Source organism: Pteropus alecto, unplaced genomic scaffold (genome assembly GCF_000325575.1).
Source record: "Pteropus alecto unplaced genomic scaffold, ASM32557v1 scaffold87, whole genome shotgun sequence".
NCBI lineage: Eukaryota > Metazoa > Chordata > Mammalia > Chiroptera > Pteropodidae > Pteropus > Pteropus alecto.
In genome coordinates this window covers 11,104,207-11,120,317 of record NW_006443225.1, presented here as the reverse complement: position 1 = coordinate 11,120,317, position 16,111 = coordinate 11,104,207, and the positions used below count along the sequence as shown (strand labels likewise).

The 16,111-nt window shown below is 36.2% G+C and overlaps 1 protein-coding gene and 1 long non-coding RNA gene across 2 annotated transcripts in view; one reads left to right on the top strand and one right to left on the bottom strand.

Moving 5' to 3' along the window:
• Positions 1–16,111, bottom strand: part of LOC107196538 — a 186,286-nt gene that overhangs the window by 140,403 nt on the left and 29,772 nt on the right. The window lies entirely within an intron of this gene.
• Positions 1–16,111, top strand: part of CPA6 (carboxypeptidase A6) — a 221,922-nt gene that overhangs the window by 200,604 nt on the left and 5,207 nt on the right. Inside the window, exons 9-10 of the mRNA XM_006924017.1 lie at positions 7,293–7,495; positions 11,101–11,185. Coding sequence (XP_006924079.1) covers positions 7,293–7,495; positions 11,101–11,185 — 288 coding nt within the window. The remainder of the gene's footprint in view (positions 1–7,292; positions 7,496–11,100; positions 11,186–16,111) is intronic.

The following is a 16,111-nucleotide window of genomic DNA, read 5'->3' as shown; positions in this document are numbered from 1 at the left end:
GGGGTAGGGTGAGCCCCCTGGCCCTCCTGAAGCCACTTCCCCTCTTCCCTGCTTTGCTGGCAAGCCTATGCCTTTTAGCCCTCCTTCATCTCCACATACCTGCGCTCTCTCTGCATCTTACACAAAACCTTCCTGTTGTAAACAGTTCTCTTCAGTTACAAATATCTCTGCATTCATTCTTTGGAAGAAAGCTCACCAGTACCAATTACAGTTTTTATACAGTCTAAGAGGAAATTTAATGGCCCTATTTTCCCTAAGACTTGTTTAAAGCTTACTCATGAAGCTATCACTCTGTATTTTGTTGAGGCCAAGGGAGGATTTGTACCCATGTGCATAAACAATTTGGGGCTCATCACCTGTACATAAAAAATTTTTAAGTACCTCATTTCCTTTCTGAAACTGTTAACATATGTTAAAATACTTATAACTTAGGGGAAGCTCAGAGTTGAAGATTTGAAATTATTCAAGAAATGTTTGGTAACAGAATATTGTCATGGACTAACAGACTTTTTGAAGGTATTTTGTTGTTGTTGTTGCTGTTGTTGTTGTTGTTGCCGCCCTTGTATGTCCTCAGCCTTCCATGGAGGTTTAGTAGTCTAATCAAAGAAATAGTCCAATATAATAATTAAGGTTCAAGTACCTTCTCTGAGCAGGGTAACCTCCACTTATTCATTCAGCAACATTTAAAGAATAGTGAAGACATCCACTTGCCTAAGTACTTAGAAAGAAGAGTCCATATAAATAACTACAGTACAAGTGCTACCAGATTTACAGCCAGATACAGTCATCTCTAGAACTATCCTATATTCTATACCCAGCCACTCTTCCCACCATATGTTAGATTTGTCCCATCTATGCTAGTACAGGATGTTATAAAAACCTCAAACCTACCCAGAGTGGATTGGTATTGGCTGGATGTTGTAGGGATGCTGAGGGTAAGGCTAGTAGCCTCGAGTCAACAGGGGTATCTCACTGAGGCTATATAGCCAGAGACACAAGGCTAGATACTCGCCACCTACATCCTGACCTTCAGCCCTGGTTGCTCCCTATTCCAAAAGGAACATATAGCACTGGTCCTATTTTCAATACCAACTAGTTCTCTCTCTTGCTGCTCAATCTTGAAGGAAAAGAATCATTAAGCTCAGTTTTTCTCTCTTTATAAAGGATAAAAGACAGCAAATCCACCCTTTGTTAGTTGAAAAACAATTAAGTCCCTAGCCTTTATGAAATTCAGGAGTAGCTCAGAAGTAGTTATAATCTACAGAGAGAATAAGAATGAGAATACTAAAGAATTAAATGCCTTCTTTGATACTTTGAACAAAGCAAGTAATTTATCTTTAGCAACTTAGAATGTTTAGTTATTTAGAAGGGGGTCTAATTTTCTAAGGAAATGTCGCTAGAGCTGTTACTCATTATCCTAAATATTTGGTAAGCATATACTTTTTAAAAAAAAGTTATCAGAACACTATGTTTATATAGTATGTCATACTGAATATAAAATTTGCTCAATGGGTCATATTTTTATTTTGATAGCACATAAGCCTCCAAAATGAAGTTTAAAGAGACAGCTCGGGAAACTTAATCCCAGTTACATTTGATGGAGTTGAAGGATGAAGACAGGAAGGCAGAGGATGGGAGGAACATGGTGGCGTCATGAAGTGACTTCTGTAGTGCGCTAAAATGACCATTTGAAAATCAGTTAACAATTCACAATGACAACAGCAACACAATAATAAAGATAACACACTAAAGAAAAAAATGTTAAAATACGAATGTAGAATGAAAAACAAGATCTAAGCAAATGGAATGACATAACATGTCCTTGCACTGGGTGACTCAGGGCAGTAATATCCTCCCAGAACCAGTAGAAATTGAATGTAGTCCCAATTAGAATCTCAGTAGGGTTTTTCATTTTGTTTTCTGCTCTTGGGAATTAATAAAATGATCATAAAGTTTATAAGAAAAAATTAATAGACCCTAAAAAGCCAATAAAACTGTGAAAAAGAAGAACAGTAAGGGGAACTTGTCTGGCCTGATATCAGAGCACATTTTAATGCTACCATAGGATGACAAGATAACAATATGGAAATAGACAAAAAGATCAGAAGAGAACAGAGAATCCAGAAATAGATCCACACATGCAGACTTTAATATACGACCAAGGTAGTGTTTCAATTCAGTGAAAAATGACAGAATATTAATAAATGATGCCGACAGAATTGGCTATCCACATAGAAAAACGAAAGGTATAACCATGTGTCACATATGTAAAAAAATAAATTCAAAAGAATTAAAGACTTAAATGGAAAAATATAAGATGATAAAATTCTTAGAAGAAAATCTATAAATTACCTATAACTTCTAAGGACAGGGAAAACTTTCTTAACCAAGACAGGAAACCCAAAAGCCATGTAAAAAGAAAAGACAGTGATTATATAAGATGTTAACATCCAAAATTATAAAAAGTTACCATAAACAATTGAATAGAAAATTTATAAACGAGGATGAAATGCAGTACAGATGTCAGACAAATATCTATACAAAGCTCTTTGATACACAGGTAAGAAAAAGATAAACAGCCCAAGAGAGAATAACATGAATTGCTTAGGACACAAGCAAGCAATTCAGAGAAGAGTCCGGTTAAAAACAAACATGTCGACTGATGCTCAGAAATACTTGCAGAAAGGAAGGAAAATTAAATTCTTGCCATCAAACTGGCAAAAATCAAATGCGACAAACTTGTGGGGTATCGTGGTTAGAGATTAAAGGGGGATGGCACTTTTACACGATGCTGTGGGCGTGTAAACAGTAACAATCTTAGTAAGCAATCTGGCAAAATCTGTGAGAATTCAAAATACAATCCTTTTAAAACTTCAAAATTTTGAATCATGTGAATTTAACACCTACTCATATATATATATATACATATATATATATATATATGTATACATATAGCAATGCAGTGCATCCACTTAAAGCAAGAAGAGAAATCTTAAATACACTTGGTAAATTGACCATTTGATTAATATAAAATATCCTTCATTATCTCTGGTAATATTCTTTGTTGTGAAGTCTACTCTGTTTGATATAAATATTGATACTCCAGTTTTCTTTTTAAATATATCCTTCAACCCAGTGTCCTATTCCTACAAATATTTTCCATAGAAACAAAAGCACTCACATATAAGAATAGTGTACTACAATCTTTATCGCAGTATTGTTTCTCTCAGGTCAGTAGTAATGTAGAGAAGGAGGAAGGCAGGGAGGGGGAAGAGGAGGGAGGGATGGGGAGAGAAAGAAAGAAGAGAGAGAGAAAGAATTCCCAGCAATAAGCAAGTGGGAGACTAAATTATAACTGTGTTAGAATAGAACTTATAAGAATGAATTCAAGTTGATGTGGAAGGCGTTCCACAAAATATTACTGAAGTAACTAGCAAGTGGCAAAAAACTATACGATGATGGTCTTGTTTTATGACCAAAAAATAGCTCCTATATAAATGAATGTATATCTGTCTCTTTATATAAAAATATATACATGCATGGATACATGAATACATATATACAGTTACACATGTGTATGTTTACAAACTATCTTAACAACTATACTCCTTAACATGGGTTACCTGGGGTTAGTTGACAGTGGGAGATGCAAGTGAAAAATAAATTTTAAAAAAGACTACAACAATTCAAAAAGAATATGATTCGATTTATGTGAAATTTGAATGAGATAAATGAAAAGAAAAACATTGAAAATGAAAAAGTAACCAGTGAATTTATGTGACAATAACTGACTTTCCCAGATACAGCTTACTAAAGGACCCAGCTGCTTCTGTCAAATCAATTTCCATAGAGGCCAGTTGCTGCAAAATGTAAAATATAACCAAACTCGCCTATCTTTTCTGTTTTTATTTTCCTCTAAAAAACTTTAAAAATTTTTCCCTTTTAAAAACAATTTTTAAATGATCATGGAAATGCAAATTAAAGTCATAATGAGATATCACTTTGCACCTGTCAGAATATCTATCATCAATGAATTAAATAACACATGTTGGTGAGGATATGGAGAAAAGGGAACCCTCGTACACTGTCGGTGAAATTGCAAATTGGTACAGCCACTATAGAAAACAGTATGGAAGTGACTCAAAAAATTAAAAATAGAGCTGCCATATGATCCAGCAATACCACTTCTGGGTATTCATCTGAAGAAAACAGAGACACTAATTCAAAAAGATAGATGCATGCCAATGTTCATTGAAGCATTACTTTAAATAGCCAAGATATAGAAGCAACCTAGGCGTACACTGCCAGATGAATGAATATAGAACAATACTCGGCCAGGAAAAAGAATGAAACCTTGTCATTTGTGACAACATGGATATTTCTAGAAAATATTATGCTAAGTGAAATAAGTCAGACAAAGACAAATACCATTTTAAGAGGTACAAATTTGCAGTTATAAAATAAATAAATCATGGGAATGTAATGCACAGAATAGGAAAAATAGTCAATCACAGCATAACTTTGTACAGTGAGAGTTACTAGACTCATCTTAGTGATCACTTCATAAGATATATATGTTGCATCACTATGTCGTATACCTGAAACTAAGGTTAACTGTACTTTAATAGAAAAAATAAAACATCATGTATCTACTTGTACTTTTTTTTTCTGTAGACGTGATATTGCTGAACCATCTTTTTCTATATGACAATATCAATTTTCTTGGTGAGTTTAATCTGTAAGGATTTTTCATAATCACTTTTACATTAACAGTTATTTCTGCCATCTTAATTCCTGTTCTCTATTTTTAAATATCTTTCTCTCTTACTATTTTCCATTGAATGGATCAAAATTACTTATGCTAGCTGTGAAGTTTGTGCTCTATTTTTCTTCTCTGGTGGTTATTCCTAACTTATTAAAACCCAAGCTTAGGTTTGTTTTTCTCTATCAATTTCTAAATTTAATCAACAACTATATCTCCTTTGCAAAAGACACCACTCACTTAACATGCTTTTAATGCTTCTGGTTCCCCACCCTTCAGCAGTTTGTTATACTCTAGAATTTGAACTAGATTACTATACATTTTTTTCCTTTGGACATTCCTCGTTTAGACAACAGATCTTACTGAGTTGATTACTCTCCAGTAGTTCTCATTTAGAGTACCTTCTTTAGAGTTGTTAATCATTTTGTTGGAATACTTTCACCAAGAGTGTTTTCAAATTATGTCTATGTATAGTATGACTTTTAAGGCCTTTTGTGTCATAGGACATCTTTATTTCACTTGCACATTTCAATGACAGTTCAGCTAGATATAAAGGTCTAGACTCAAAAAATGGTTTTTTTAATTCTTTGGAAATATTACTCCAGTGTTGCTATTAAAATGGTAGATGTGAATCTAATTCTTGTTCCTTTATAGATGACCTGTTTCTTTCCCTCTGGAATTGTTTCCTTTGCTTAAATTTCATCCGAGGATGTCAGTATTGATATTTTCTCTTCTCTTGTTTGGTACACAATAAGTTCATTCAATCTTTTTCTAATTGTGGGGAAATTTCAATTAGCAGTTCTTCAAATATTTAACTCTTCTTTATTTTTTTTTTCTCATTTAGGGCCCCTATTAATCAGATATTGACACATTCTATTTTTTAAACCCTTTAATTTTTCTCTCATTTTTTTAGTTCTTTGTTTCTTCTTGATGCCTTCTGGGAATGTTTCAAAATCCACTCCATCTCATTAATTCACTCATCAACTGTATTCATTCGACCCAGACGTTAAGTTTTTTTTTTTTTTAATTTCTGTTATATCTGATTGGTTCTTTTTTATAACTTCTTGGCCTTGTTTAATGTTTACAATGCCCTCCTCTATACCCTTGAGAATATTAGGATTACTGTAAGGTCTTGTTTCTGTGGCTCATTAATTCTGCTCTCTCTAGAATTAGTTGTTCAGTTTGTGATCTCTTCCCAATGCTTTACATCGGTGTTATTCAAATATCTCTTTATCTTTCCTGTTTCTTTTGGAGAATCAGCTATAGTTATATGTCGAGTTCTCAATTCCATCCATATCCCACTTGCTTCTGAGGCATCTCCAGAATGAGACTCAAAGGAGGAAAACCACAATTGCTATAAGTTCCCCATCTTGACACTCCTACATCATAAACTAGACTTGAGATCCTCAAGATTTAGTCTGATTTAGTTTCTTCTCATGTTCAGTAGAATTAGACTATGTCACAGGATCACCAAACAATTTCCATTTGTTTATAGAAAGAAATAGTTTTCTAGGCACATGAGAGGGATAATAATGGCAAAGAATGGCAAATAATGATGGAAAATGTAATAATTTCTGAAATTTCTTGGAACCTTAATACTTTGTGATTGTTATAGTGAATCTTATTTTCCTTCTTCCCCTTCATAAACCCTTATGATGTAATTTCTTAATTCAAAAATTATTAAAATTTAGTTTTGAAGATTTCTTAACTGAACCATATCTGACCACCAAGATAACTGGAAAGGCTTTTTATGAAACCAGTTTGGATATTTCTGATCTAAAAATGTAGTAAGAATTGGTTTGACGTGTTCGATGGAACTATTTCTGTCTTGCCTCCATGTTCTTGATGGAGATAAAATACAAATATTGATATTTGTATCTTACCAGATACCTGCACAAATGTCTAGCCTTTTCTATTGATCTAACACTCACTTATTCAAAAATATTTGTTGAAAACTTGCCATATGCTTGTTCTTGTTGCCAGGTGCCCAGCAAGAAAGACACAGTCCTTGCAGTCACAGAGCATTAGAGTCTAACAGAGAATCCAGATTGAATGTAGGTTCTGTTAGGGCAGGGATTTTTTTTGTGTTGTCTTCCAGTGTATTCCAGGCACCTAGAACAGTGTAAATATTGTTCAAATGTTAAGTGAGTAAATATTTAACACTAATTGCAAGTGTGGGGAGCATTATGGAGGGAAAGTACAGATGTTGTGGAGTAGATAGAAATGAGAGGCCTTAGCTGCTCTAGGGGGTTGTATAGAGCTAGTTCTCTTCAGATGGGTTCATGCAGGCTCAGTTAACCAATCAGTACCTCTTTTCTATTCAGGCCACCCTCCTATTAGGTATGTAGGCTTCGGCCACCTTGAATTTTTTCAGTAATTGATTTCTGTAAATGAGAAATTAGACAGATTGCTTAACAATACTATGTGTTTATAGAAATAAAAGAAAAATCACAGTTTAACAGATTTGTGTTTCCTGCTTCTTGTCTGCCCACGCCCATGCCCCCACCCCATTTTCTTTTCTAACTTGCAGATGAAGGAGCATCTATGCATCCTTGTGATGATACCTACTGTGGACCTTTCCCAGAATCTGAGCCAGAAGTGAAAGCTGTAGCTAATTTCCTTCGAAAACACAAAAAGCACATTAAGGCTTACCTCTCATTTCACGCCTATGCTCAGATGTTGCTGTATCCTTATTCTTACAAATATGCAACAATCCCCAATTTTAGCTGTGTGGTAAGTAAGTATTTGACCCTGTACATGTGTGTTGGGCTTCACGCTTCTTTTCTAATGCTAACATGGTTCTAAGTAGTAATGATAAAGCGAACACATATTGTGTTTATTCTAATAAGCATTTTATATATTTTAACTCATTTTTTCATAATCAGATAAGGTAGGAAACTATTATCTCCATTTTACAGATGAGAAAATTGACACCTAGAAAAATTAAATAGACTACGAACACAGTTACTAAGTGTCATAGCAAGATTCAGCTCCGAATCTAGCTCTAGTATCGTTGTTTTTAACCACTGTGCTATGTTGTTTCTCAGATGCAATCATTTCAAATCTATTTACATTCTTACCACAGGTCACACAGAAAATGTCAGTATGGATTTGATTAGTATTACAGTTTTGGTCACATGTGCAGGGCTGTGATTAACTTTATTGAGCAAATAATTGCTCATAAATTATGGTCTGACTCTCATTAATTAAAAGCAAGTTTTAATTCATTTGCTTAATGCTACTTGCTTAATGCTATTTGCTTAATGCTACTAAGTCTCTGGGCACATATCTGACAAGGTAGTGGTAAGAAATAACAGCCTTTCAGGCATAAGATTACCTGAAAGTGAAAAAGCAGTGTTCCTTTCTCTCTTCATCTCAGAAACTCAACAAGCTATCCACTGTAGGCATAATTCCTAGTAAAGTGAGCCTGATTCAGAACCTACAGTATCTAAAGGCCTACCAAGTTCAAGACCAGGCCAAACTAAGATACAGTGAGGAAGCGGAGCAGAGGGAGCAGTGATCATGAGGAGGCACAGGAGGGCTTTGGGGTTGCTGCTAACTGTCTGTGCCTTCACCTGGCTGGTGTTTCATGAGTGTGTGCAATTTGTGATCATTCATTGAACTTTAAACTTAAAATTTGTATTCTCTTCTGTATGTTATACTTAAATTTTTAAAAGTTTTATAAAAGAGAAGCATCCATTTCTTTCTATATACCTTAACTCTAAATCCTGCACGAGTTACCTAAGGTTGCAGGAAATCCTGATCTGTCCAAGACTAGAAGGGATGGGGAAAGTGAGGAGGTCAGGAGATGGCCTGAGAGAAGACTTACATTCTGTCCAAAAGAACTTTGTTCTTGGCATTCCAAGCAAGAATTCTGAGCAAATTCTCTCCCTTGACTAATATTATGAATGTAATAGTTCTATTTGACAGTGCTATTCTTCAGCTGCTCTTTTGGTCAAATAGGTATTTTGTTGGTGCGTGGTGGTAGTGTTGACCTAGCATCCTAACCACCACGTATCACAATGTTTCTATAGGCAAACATTTAGCCTTTTCTAAGTTGGGCACAGTGTCTATTTATAGTCTCACAACAGATTATATGGGGTATATGATATATTAAAACTATTACATGAGAATGTTCTCCATATTTTGAATTTATCTTTCCACCAAGAGATAACCTATTTTCTTTTTGTCTTGGTTTGGAGGATGTGGTATAAAGAGTAGATTAGTTATTCACAGCCAAGGATAGATTTGCCTCTCAAGGGATATTGGACAATGTTGGAGACATTTTTGATTGTCACAACAGGGCTGGGGGATGCTATTGACATCTAGTGGGTAGAGGCCAAGGATGCTGCTAAACATCCTGTGATGCACAGGACAGCCTCCCACAGCAAAGAATTATTCAGTCCAAACTCTCAGTAGTGCCACTGTCGAGAAATCCTGTTAGTGGGTTACATATAAATCATTAAAAACAGGATTATAATTCTCCAGGTCATCTCTGAGTGTTAACCAGAGACCATTAAATTCTATTAAAATTGTTCAAAAACATTCCATCAATATATAGGAGTCTGTGTTTCTGCTAGCATTTTTTAGGTCATTCATTAAGTTGCTTTGGATATGCAAATAAAAAATATTCTCCTTAGCTGAGGTCTGATAAGTGAAGCCAGGGTCCTTTAGGACAATTGGAAAGAGAAAGCAAAGAGAAAAGAGGAAGTACTTAAGCTCTCTCAAATAGGTGTCTAGCTGTGCCACCCAGGAAAGTAATCCTCAGAAAATGTGCTGAAGTTTCCACTTTTTGTGGAAAGATCATATCTGAACCTCTTATCTATATGCAACTGTACTGAGTAGCAGAAATGCAGTGAGCTGAAAAGGCTAAACCTACGCACACGTTTTGTGTAAACAGGCAAAGTGGATATGTATTATTTTTTTCTTAATGGATTTTTCCCCTCTGTTTTAGTCATCTGTAATAATGAGGAACAAAAGTCTCTTCACTAGCAGAATGCAATAATCTTCTAAATGTAGAATTATCTGCCCTTGCCAGGGGATATTTGTGACCATTGAATAAGATGTTAGAATCTTAAAACATTCTCCATATTATGGATACCTCATTATGGTGTTTACATCCTTTTTAATACTGGCTCCTGAGAGGAGACTACCATCACCGGTGAGATCAATAATAAACTGTCTGCCAGGTTCTGGAGCCTGGTCCCTGAATATCCACGAGGGGTGGCATTTGCTGCAAATGCTGCTTTATGCATCCCTGAGGCGAATGAAGACAGCAAGCGGAAGCTGGGTCCAACACACAGCTCCACGTTGCCTAGAGTGCCTCAATTGATGTTTTAAATTATTTATAGGCTAATTGAAATGGGATCATTGTACACTGGTTTCCACATACTTCTTTTTCCCTCACCGGTCATACAATACTTCTCTAACTCCTTGTTGAAACCAGTGTTTTTATGCCATTTGAAAATGTTTTCGAGGGTAGTCTATATCATTCTAGCTCATGTTAGAATGTTTACCATTTTCGTGTTTTGATCACGTTGAGCATTTTAGCATTGGTGGGAAGAGTTCCACCTCAGAATTTCTACATCTCAGCACTACCTGGCTGAGCTCTGTCAGGCGTACGTAACCTTAGCAGTCATGGAGCATTCTGAAATTGTTCCTGTTCCCAGTGGAGATAAACGTAAGAGAAGTCATTCTTACTAAATTAGAAGGCTTCTTAATTGATCCAAATGTGTTTTAAATACCATGTACTCAAACACTGAAGTAGGTACTTAAGGATCGATAAGATTATGTTGATACTCTTACAGATCTATGCTTATTCAACATTCATGCAAGAAATATTGATTAAGCATCTGTTATATATAGGCTCATGGCTAAATACTGCATATGTGGCTATGAATGAGACTGACATGGGTCCTGCCTATCAAGCATTTTGTAATTTATGGAAATATGTGTCTGAACTAAAAGTAAGAGGACAGAACCCTACATCAGCATCAGACGATATGAGTACTTATGCACTTATCCCAACTCAACCCCTCCTTGCTGTAGAACCCCAGCCTGCCCATTTAACCTTGATGAGCCTTCCTTTTCTCACCTGTAAAATAGGAATATTACTGATCACTGGCTTGTTATGAGGATCAAATGTGTTCTAAAACATATTGTAAAATGCAGCACGTGACAAAAAGTAACATAACAATATTATTAAATATAGCTATTAACTAATGTGCCCATCATTGTTCTTCAACTGATGACTGACAAGGCTCAAACAACATGCCAGTGTTTCCAAGGATTTCAATGCAGTAATGTAAGTGATATAATTTCTCTATTTTCCCTCACAGGAATCTGCAGCTTATAAAGCTGTGAATGCACTTCGGTCGGTATATGGGGTACGGTATAGATATGGACCTGCCTCCAGCACATTGTGTAGGTTTCCTGTGTATGTTGTGTTAGAGTTGTCTCTTGAACTAATATCCTGTGTAATTACTTCCCTTTAAAAAAAGAGAAGGTGTGTTCCACCCTAAAGTGGGATTTTTGACTACCAAATTAGCCAAGGAAAATGAAGGGAGTTTATCTCTGATTAGTTTTTTGACAGAAATCACTACACACACTTAAATAAATTCTAAGCAGAGAATATTCTAGGCATGTAGCAATGACTACAAAGTTACAAAGTTGAATTGAGATTTTATGACAGTAGAAAGTACCAAAATGGTCTCCTTAAGCAATTGTAACTACTGTAAGCATAGAAATGGGCCTTGAGATGATAATGAAGTAATGTTTCAGCCTGAAAATAGCTTCCCTTTTATTCCTTTCCATTCTTCTTATGAAATTCTGTTTCTTACATAACACCTTCAGCTGAATTTCTCCTTAAAAGGTGATTAAAATTTTTTTAATTTTATATGAAATAAAGAACGACTAAGTATATGGAAAGAACTTGCACAAAAAAATCAGGAGACATGGATTCTGCTCCGAATTCTGTCACTAGGTATAATCCTAGCCAAGATATTAATTCTGGGCTTCGTCTGCAACTGTTCAATGAGCATTTGGATAAGATCATGTCTCAGGGCCTTTCAAATTCTAAAATTCATTGACTACGTGATTTGGAAAATCTAGTGAGAAATCATAAATATATGAAGGTCTGTGTATGCACATTAAGGTATCACACACACAGGTTATATGTATATGTGAAGATAGTGAGATCCAATTATGCTTTTCAGTGAGGTAGCAAATTTCCCCTGATGTCTTTAATCTACCTGTCATTATATTCCTAACCACTTTCTTCAGCCTTCAGAAGAAAATCTTGGTTTATCAATTATCAATGCTTATCAAATAAGTTAATCCTAATAATGAGAATGTCCTATATATCTGAACTTTTTTTCAAACTCCAGGATCATTGGTCTAATGCTGACCTTTTTAGAACAATTTTTCAATAGAGCCACCATGAAAAGGGAAATATAATATTAAAAAGTCACATTACCAACTTTTGGTCAAGGTAGCAGAGTAGGAAAACACTGTGATCACCTACTCCCGTGACTACATCAAATTACAACTAAATTATAGAGCAGCCATCCTTGAGCACCACCTAAAGACTAGCTGAACAGAACTCCTATAACTAAGGATATAAAAAAGCCACAATGAGACTGGTAGGAGGGGCAGAGACAGAAAATGGGCTGATCTAATACCCCAACATGTGTGGAGGCTAAGAATCAGGAAAGATATCTTGACTGTGGAGGTTTCCACTGAGGAGCAAGGGGTCCCAGCCCCACATCAGGGTCCCAGCCCCATACCAGGCTCCCCAGCCCAGAGCACCAGTGCCAGGAAGAAGAATCCCCACAACATCTGGCTGTGAAAATCAGTGGGGATTTCCTGTGGGTGAGAGAGAGAACCACTGTAGACCCAGGCATTGTCTTATAGGGCCCAAGAACAGACTTACTCACCTACACTTGTCATAAGTTCCAACTAAGGGACAGCAGCTCGAAAAGCTCCAGGAACATATGAGGAGGAACTGAATTGACTGGCTTCACAGAAGGGGTAGAAGAGCAGCTCTCTCCAGGACAGAAGTGCTGGCAGGCACCACTGTTCCTTTGTTGAGCCCTCCCACCACCCAACCTACACACACAAGCAAGAATCGAATCTGAGTCTCTAACAATCTAACAAGGCTAATACCCCTTGCCCCACTCTGAGGATTTCCTGAAACCCTGCCCCACTCAACTCACATACCAGCCAAAACCTCTTCCACTAGCTATTCTTCACAAATGGCCACCTAGGCCTGGGCTATAGATTTTCCTAAAATCTCTCAAAGGTTAACAAACCCAAAACAAGCAGCAGCTGGCTTCAGCATGCCCTGTGCCTCTTACTAAGCAGCCCCTAGCCTGGCACTACTGGCAGCCAGCCTCAGTTTACAGCATAGCCTCTCCCAGACACCTCCAAGCCCAGCATAGGCAACTATCAACCATAGATCACTTTACAACTCCTACCAGGTGTTCCTGGGCCAGGCATAGACAGCAGCTGACCTGGGCCTGCACCAAAGCCCCTCTCTAGAGGATCCAGAGCCAACACACACAGTGCCCAACTTCAGACCACACCAGAGAACAACCCAATTAGCTCCACAAATGACACACCTAAAGGGTGGACTGGGCAGGCACCAGAGCAAATCCTGCTCTACAAGGTCAGCTCCTGCACAATAGCTCATCCACTGTAGTCACAGCCAGTCCTCACAGCCAGTCAGCCTGAGGGTAAATCCTACCCACTGACATATCAACAGAAATCAAGGTTCAGGTACAACAGGAGGGCATATACACAACCCACACAAAGAACGCCCATGGGGCACCCAGCTCAAGTGACCAGGGAGAATACAGCACTGAACTCCACAGGACACCTACTACATAAGACCACTTTGCCAAAAATGGGAGACATGGAAGATCTACCTAATACATGAAAACAAACAAAGGGAAGCAGCCAAAATGAGGAGACAAAAAACCATGTCCCAAATGAAAGAATATGATAAAACTTCAGAAAAAGGACTAAATGAAATAGAGGCAAGCAATCTACCAGATACAGAGTTCAAAGCACTGGTTATGTGAATGTTCAATGAACTTAGACAAATAATTAATGAACTCAGGGAGAACTTACATAGAGACAGAAATCATAAAAAAGAACCAGTTATAAATGAAGAATACAATAATGGAAATGAAGACTACACTAGAGGGAATGAAGAGCAGATTAGATGAGGCAGAGGATCGAATCAGTGATTTGGAAGACAAGGTAGCAGAAAACCCAATCAGGACAGCAAACCCAATCAGGACAGCAAAAAGAAAAAATTTGTAAAAGTGAGGATTGTTTAAGGAACCTCTGGGACAACATCAAGTGTAACAACATTCACATCATAGGCTTACCAGTGGAGAAAGAACAAGGGATAGAAAATCTATTTGAAGAAATACTGACTTAAAACTTTCCTAACTTGGTGAAGGAAATAGGCATACAAGTCCAGAAAGTGCAGTTAGTCCCAAATAAAATGAACCTAAAGAGGCTCACACTATGATACATCATAATTAAAATGCCAAAATTTAAATAAAAAGAATCCTCAAAGCAGCAAGTTAAAAGCAGTTAGTTCCATACAAGGATCCTCCCATAAGACTGTCAGGTGGTTTCTCAATGGAAACTTTGCAGCCCAGAAGAAACTGGCATAAAACATTCAAAGTGATGAAAAGCAAGAACTTACAACTAAGATTATTCTACACAGTATAGCTATCATTTAGAATTGAAGGAGAGATAAAGAGCATCCCACATAAGAAAAGATAAAGTATTACAGCACACAGTATTACAAGAAATGTTAAAGGGACTTCTTAAAGAAGAAAAAAATAAAAAATATGAATAATAAAATGGCAATAACTATACACCTATCAATAATTACTTTAAATGTAAATGGATTAAATGCTCTAATCAAAAAACATAGAGTAGCTGAATAGGGAGGAAAACAAGACCCATAAATATGCCCCCTACAAGAGACCCACATCAGATTGAAAGACACATACAGACTGAAAGTAAGGTGATGGAAAAAGATGTTTCATGAAAATGGAAACAAAAAAGCTGAGATAGCAATACTTATATCAGACAAAATAGACTTAAAAACAAAGCCTATGACAAGAGACAAAGAAGGACATTACATAATGATAAAGAGATCAATCCAACAAGAGGATGTAATCCTTGTAACCATTTATGCACCCAAAGTAGGAGACTCTAGATATATAAAACAAATATTGGCACACATAAAGGGAGAGATCAACAGTAATACAGTCATAGGCAGGAATTTTAACACCCCATTGACAACAATGAATAAATCATCCAGACAGAAAACCAATAAGGAAACAGTGACCTTAAATGACCCATTAGGCCAGATGACCTTAATTAACATTTTTAGAATTATTCACCTAAGGGAGAATATACATTCTTTTCAAGTGCACATGGAACATTTTTTAAGATAGACCACATGTTAAGCCAAAAAACAAGTCTCAATAAATTTAAGGATGAAATCATATCAAGCATCTGCTCCAATCACAATGGTGAGAAATTAGACATTAAAAGAAAACTTAAACACACAGGAACATGTGGAGGCTAAATAACATGCTACTAAATAATGAATAGGTTAATAACAAAATTCGGAAGAAATCAAAAGATACCTTGAGACAAAAAACACAACAACCTAAAATCTGTGGGACACAATCAAAATAGTTCGAAGAGAGAAATTCATAGCAATACAGGCCTACCTCAAGAAACAAGAAAAATTTCAAATAAACAATCTAACCTTATACCTAAAGGAACTAGAAAAAGAACAAAGCTCAAAGTGAGTAGAAGGAAACGATAAAGATTAGAGCAAAAACAAAAGAGTCTAAAAAATAATAGAAAATATCAATGAAAGCAAAAGCTAGTTCTTTGAAAAAATAAAAATTGATAAACCTTTAACCAGACTCATCAAGAAAAAAAGAGAGGACCTGAATAAATTAAATCAGAAATGAAAGAGAAGAATGACAGTCAGCACCACAGAAATACAAAAAATTATAAGAAAATTCTATGAATTATATGACAACAAATTGAATAATCTATAAGAAATGGATATATTCCTAGACTGAATTAAGAAAAACAGAAAATCACAACAGACCAATAACTGCTAACAAAATCAAGTCAGTAAGTAAAAAATCCCCAACAAAGTCCTGGACCAGATGGTTTCACAGGTGAATTTTACCAAATATTCAAAGAAGAATTAACACTTAGGTTTCTCAAACTATTCCAAAAAATTGAAGAAGAGGGAAGGCTCCCAAGATCATTTTACAAGTCTAACATTACCTTGATTCC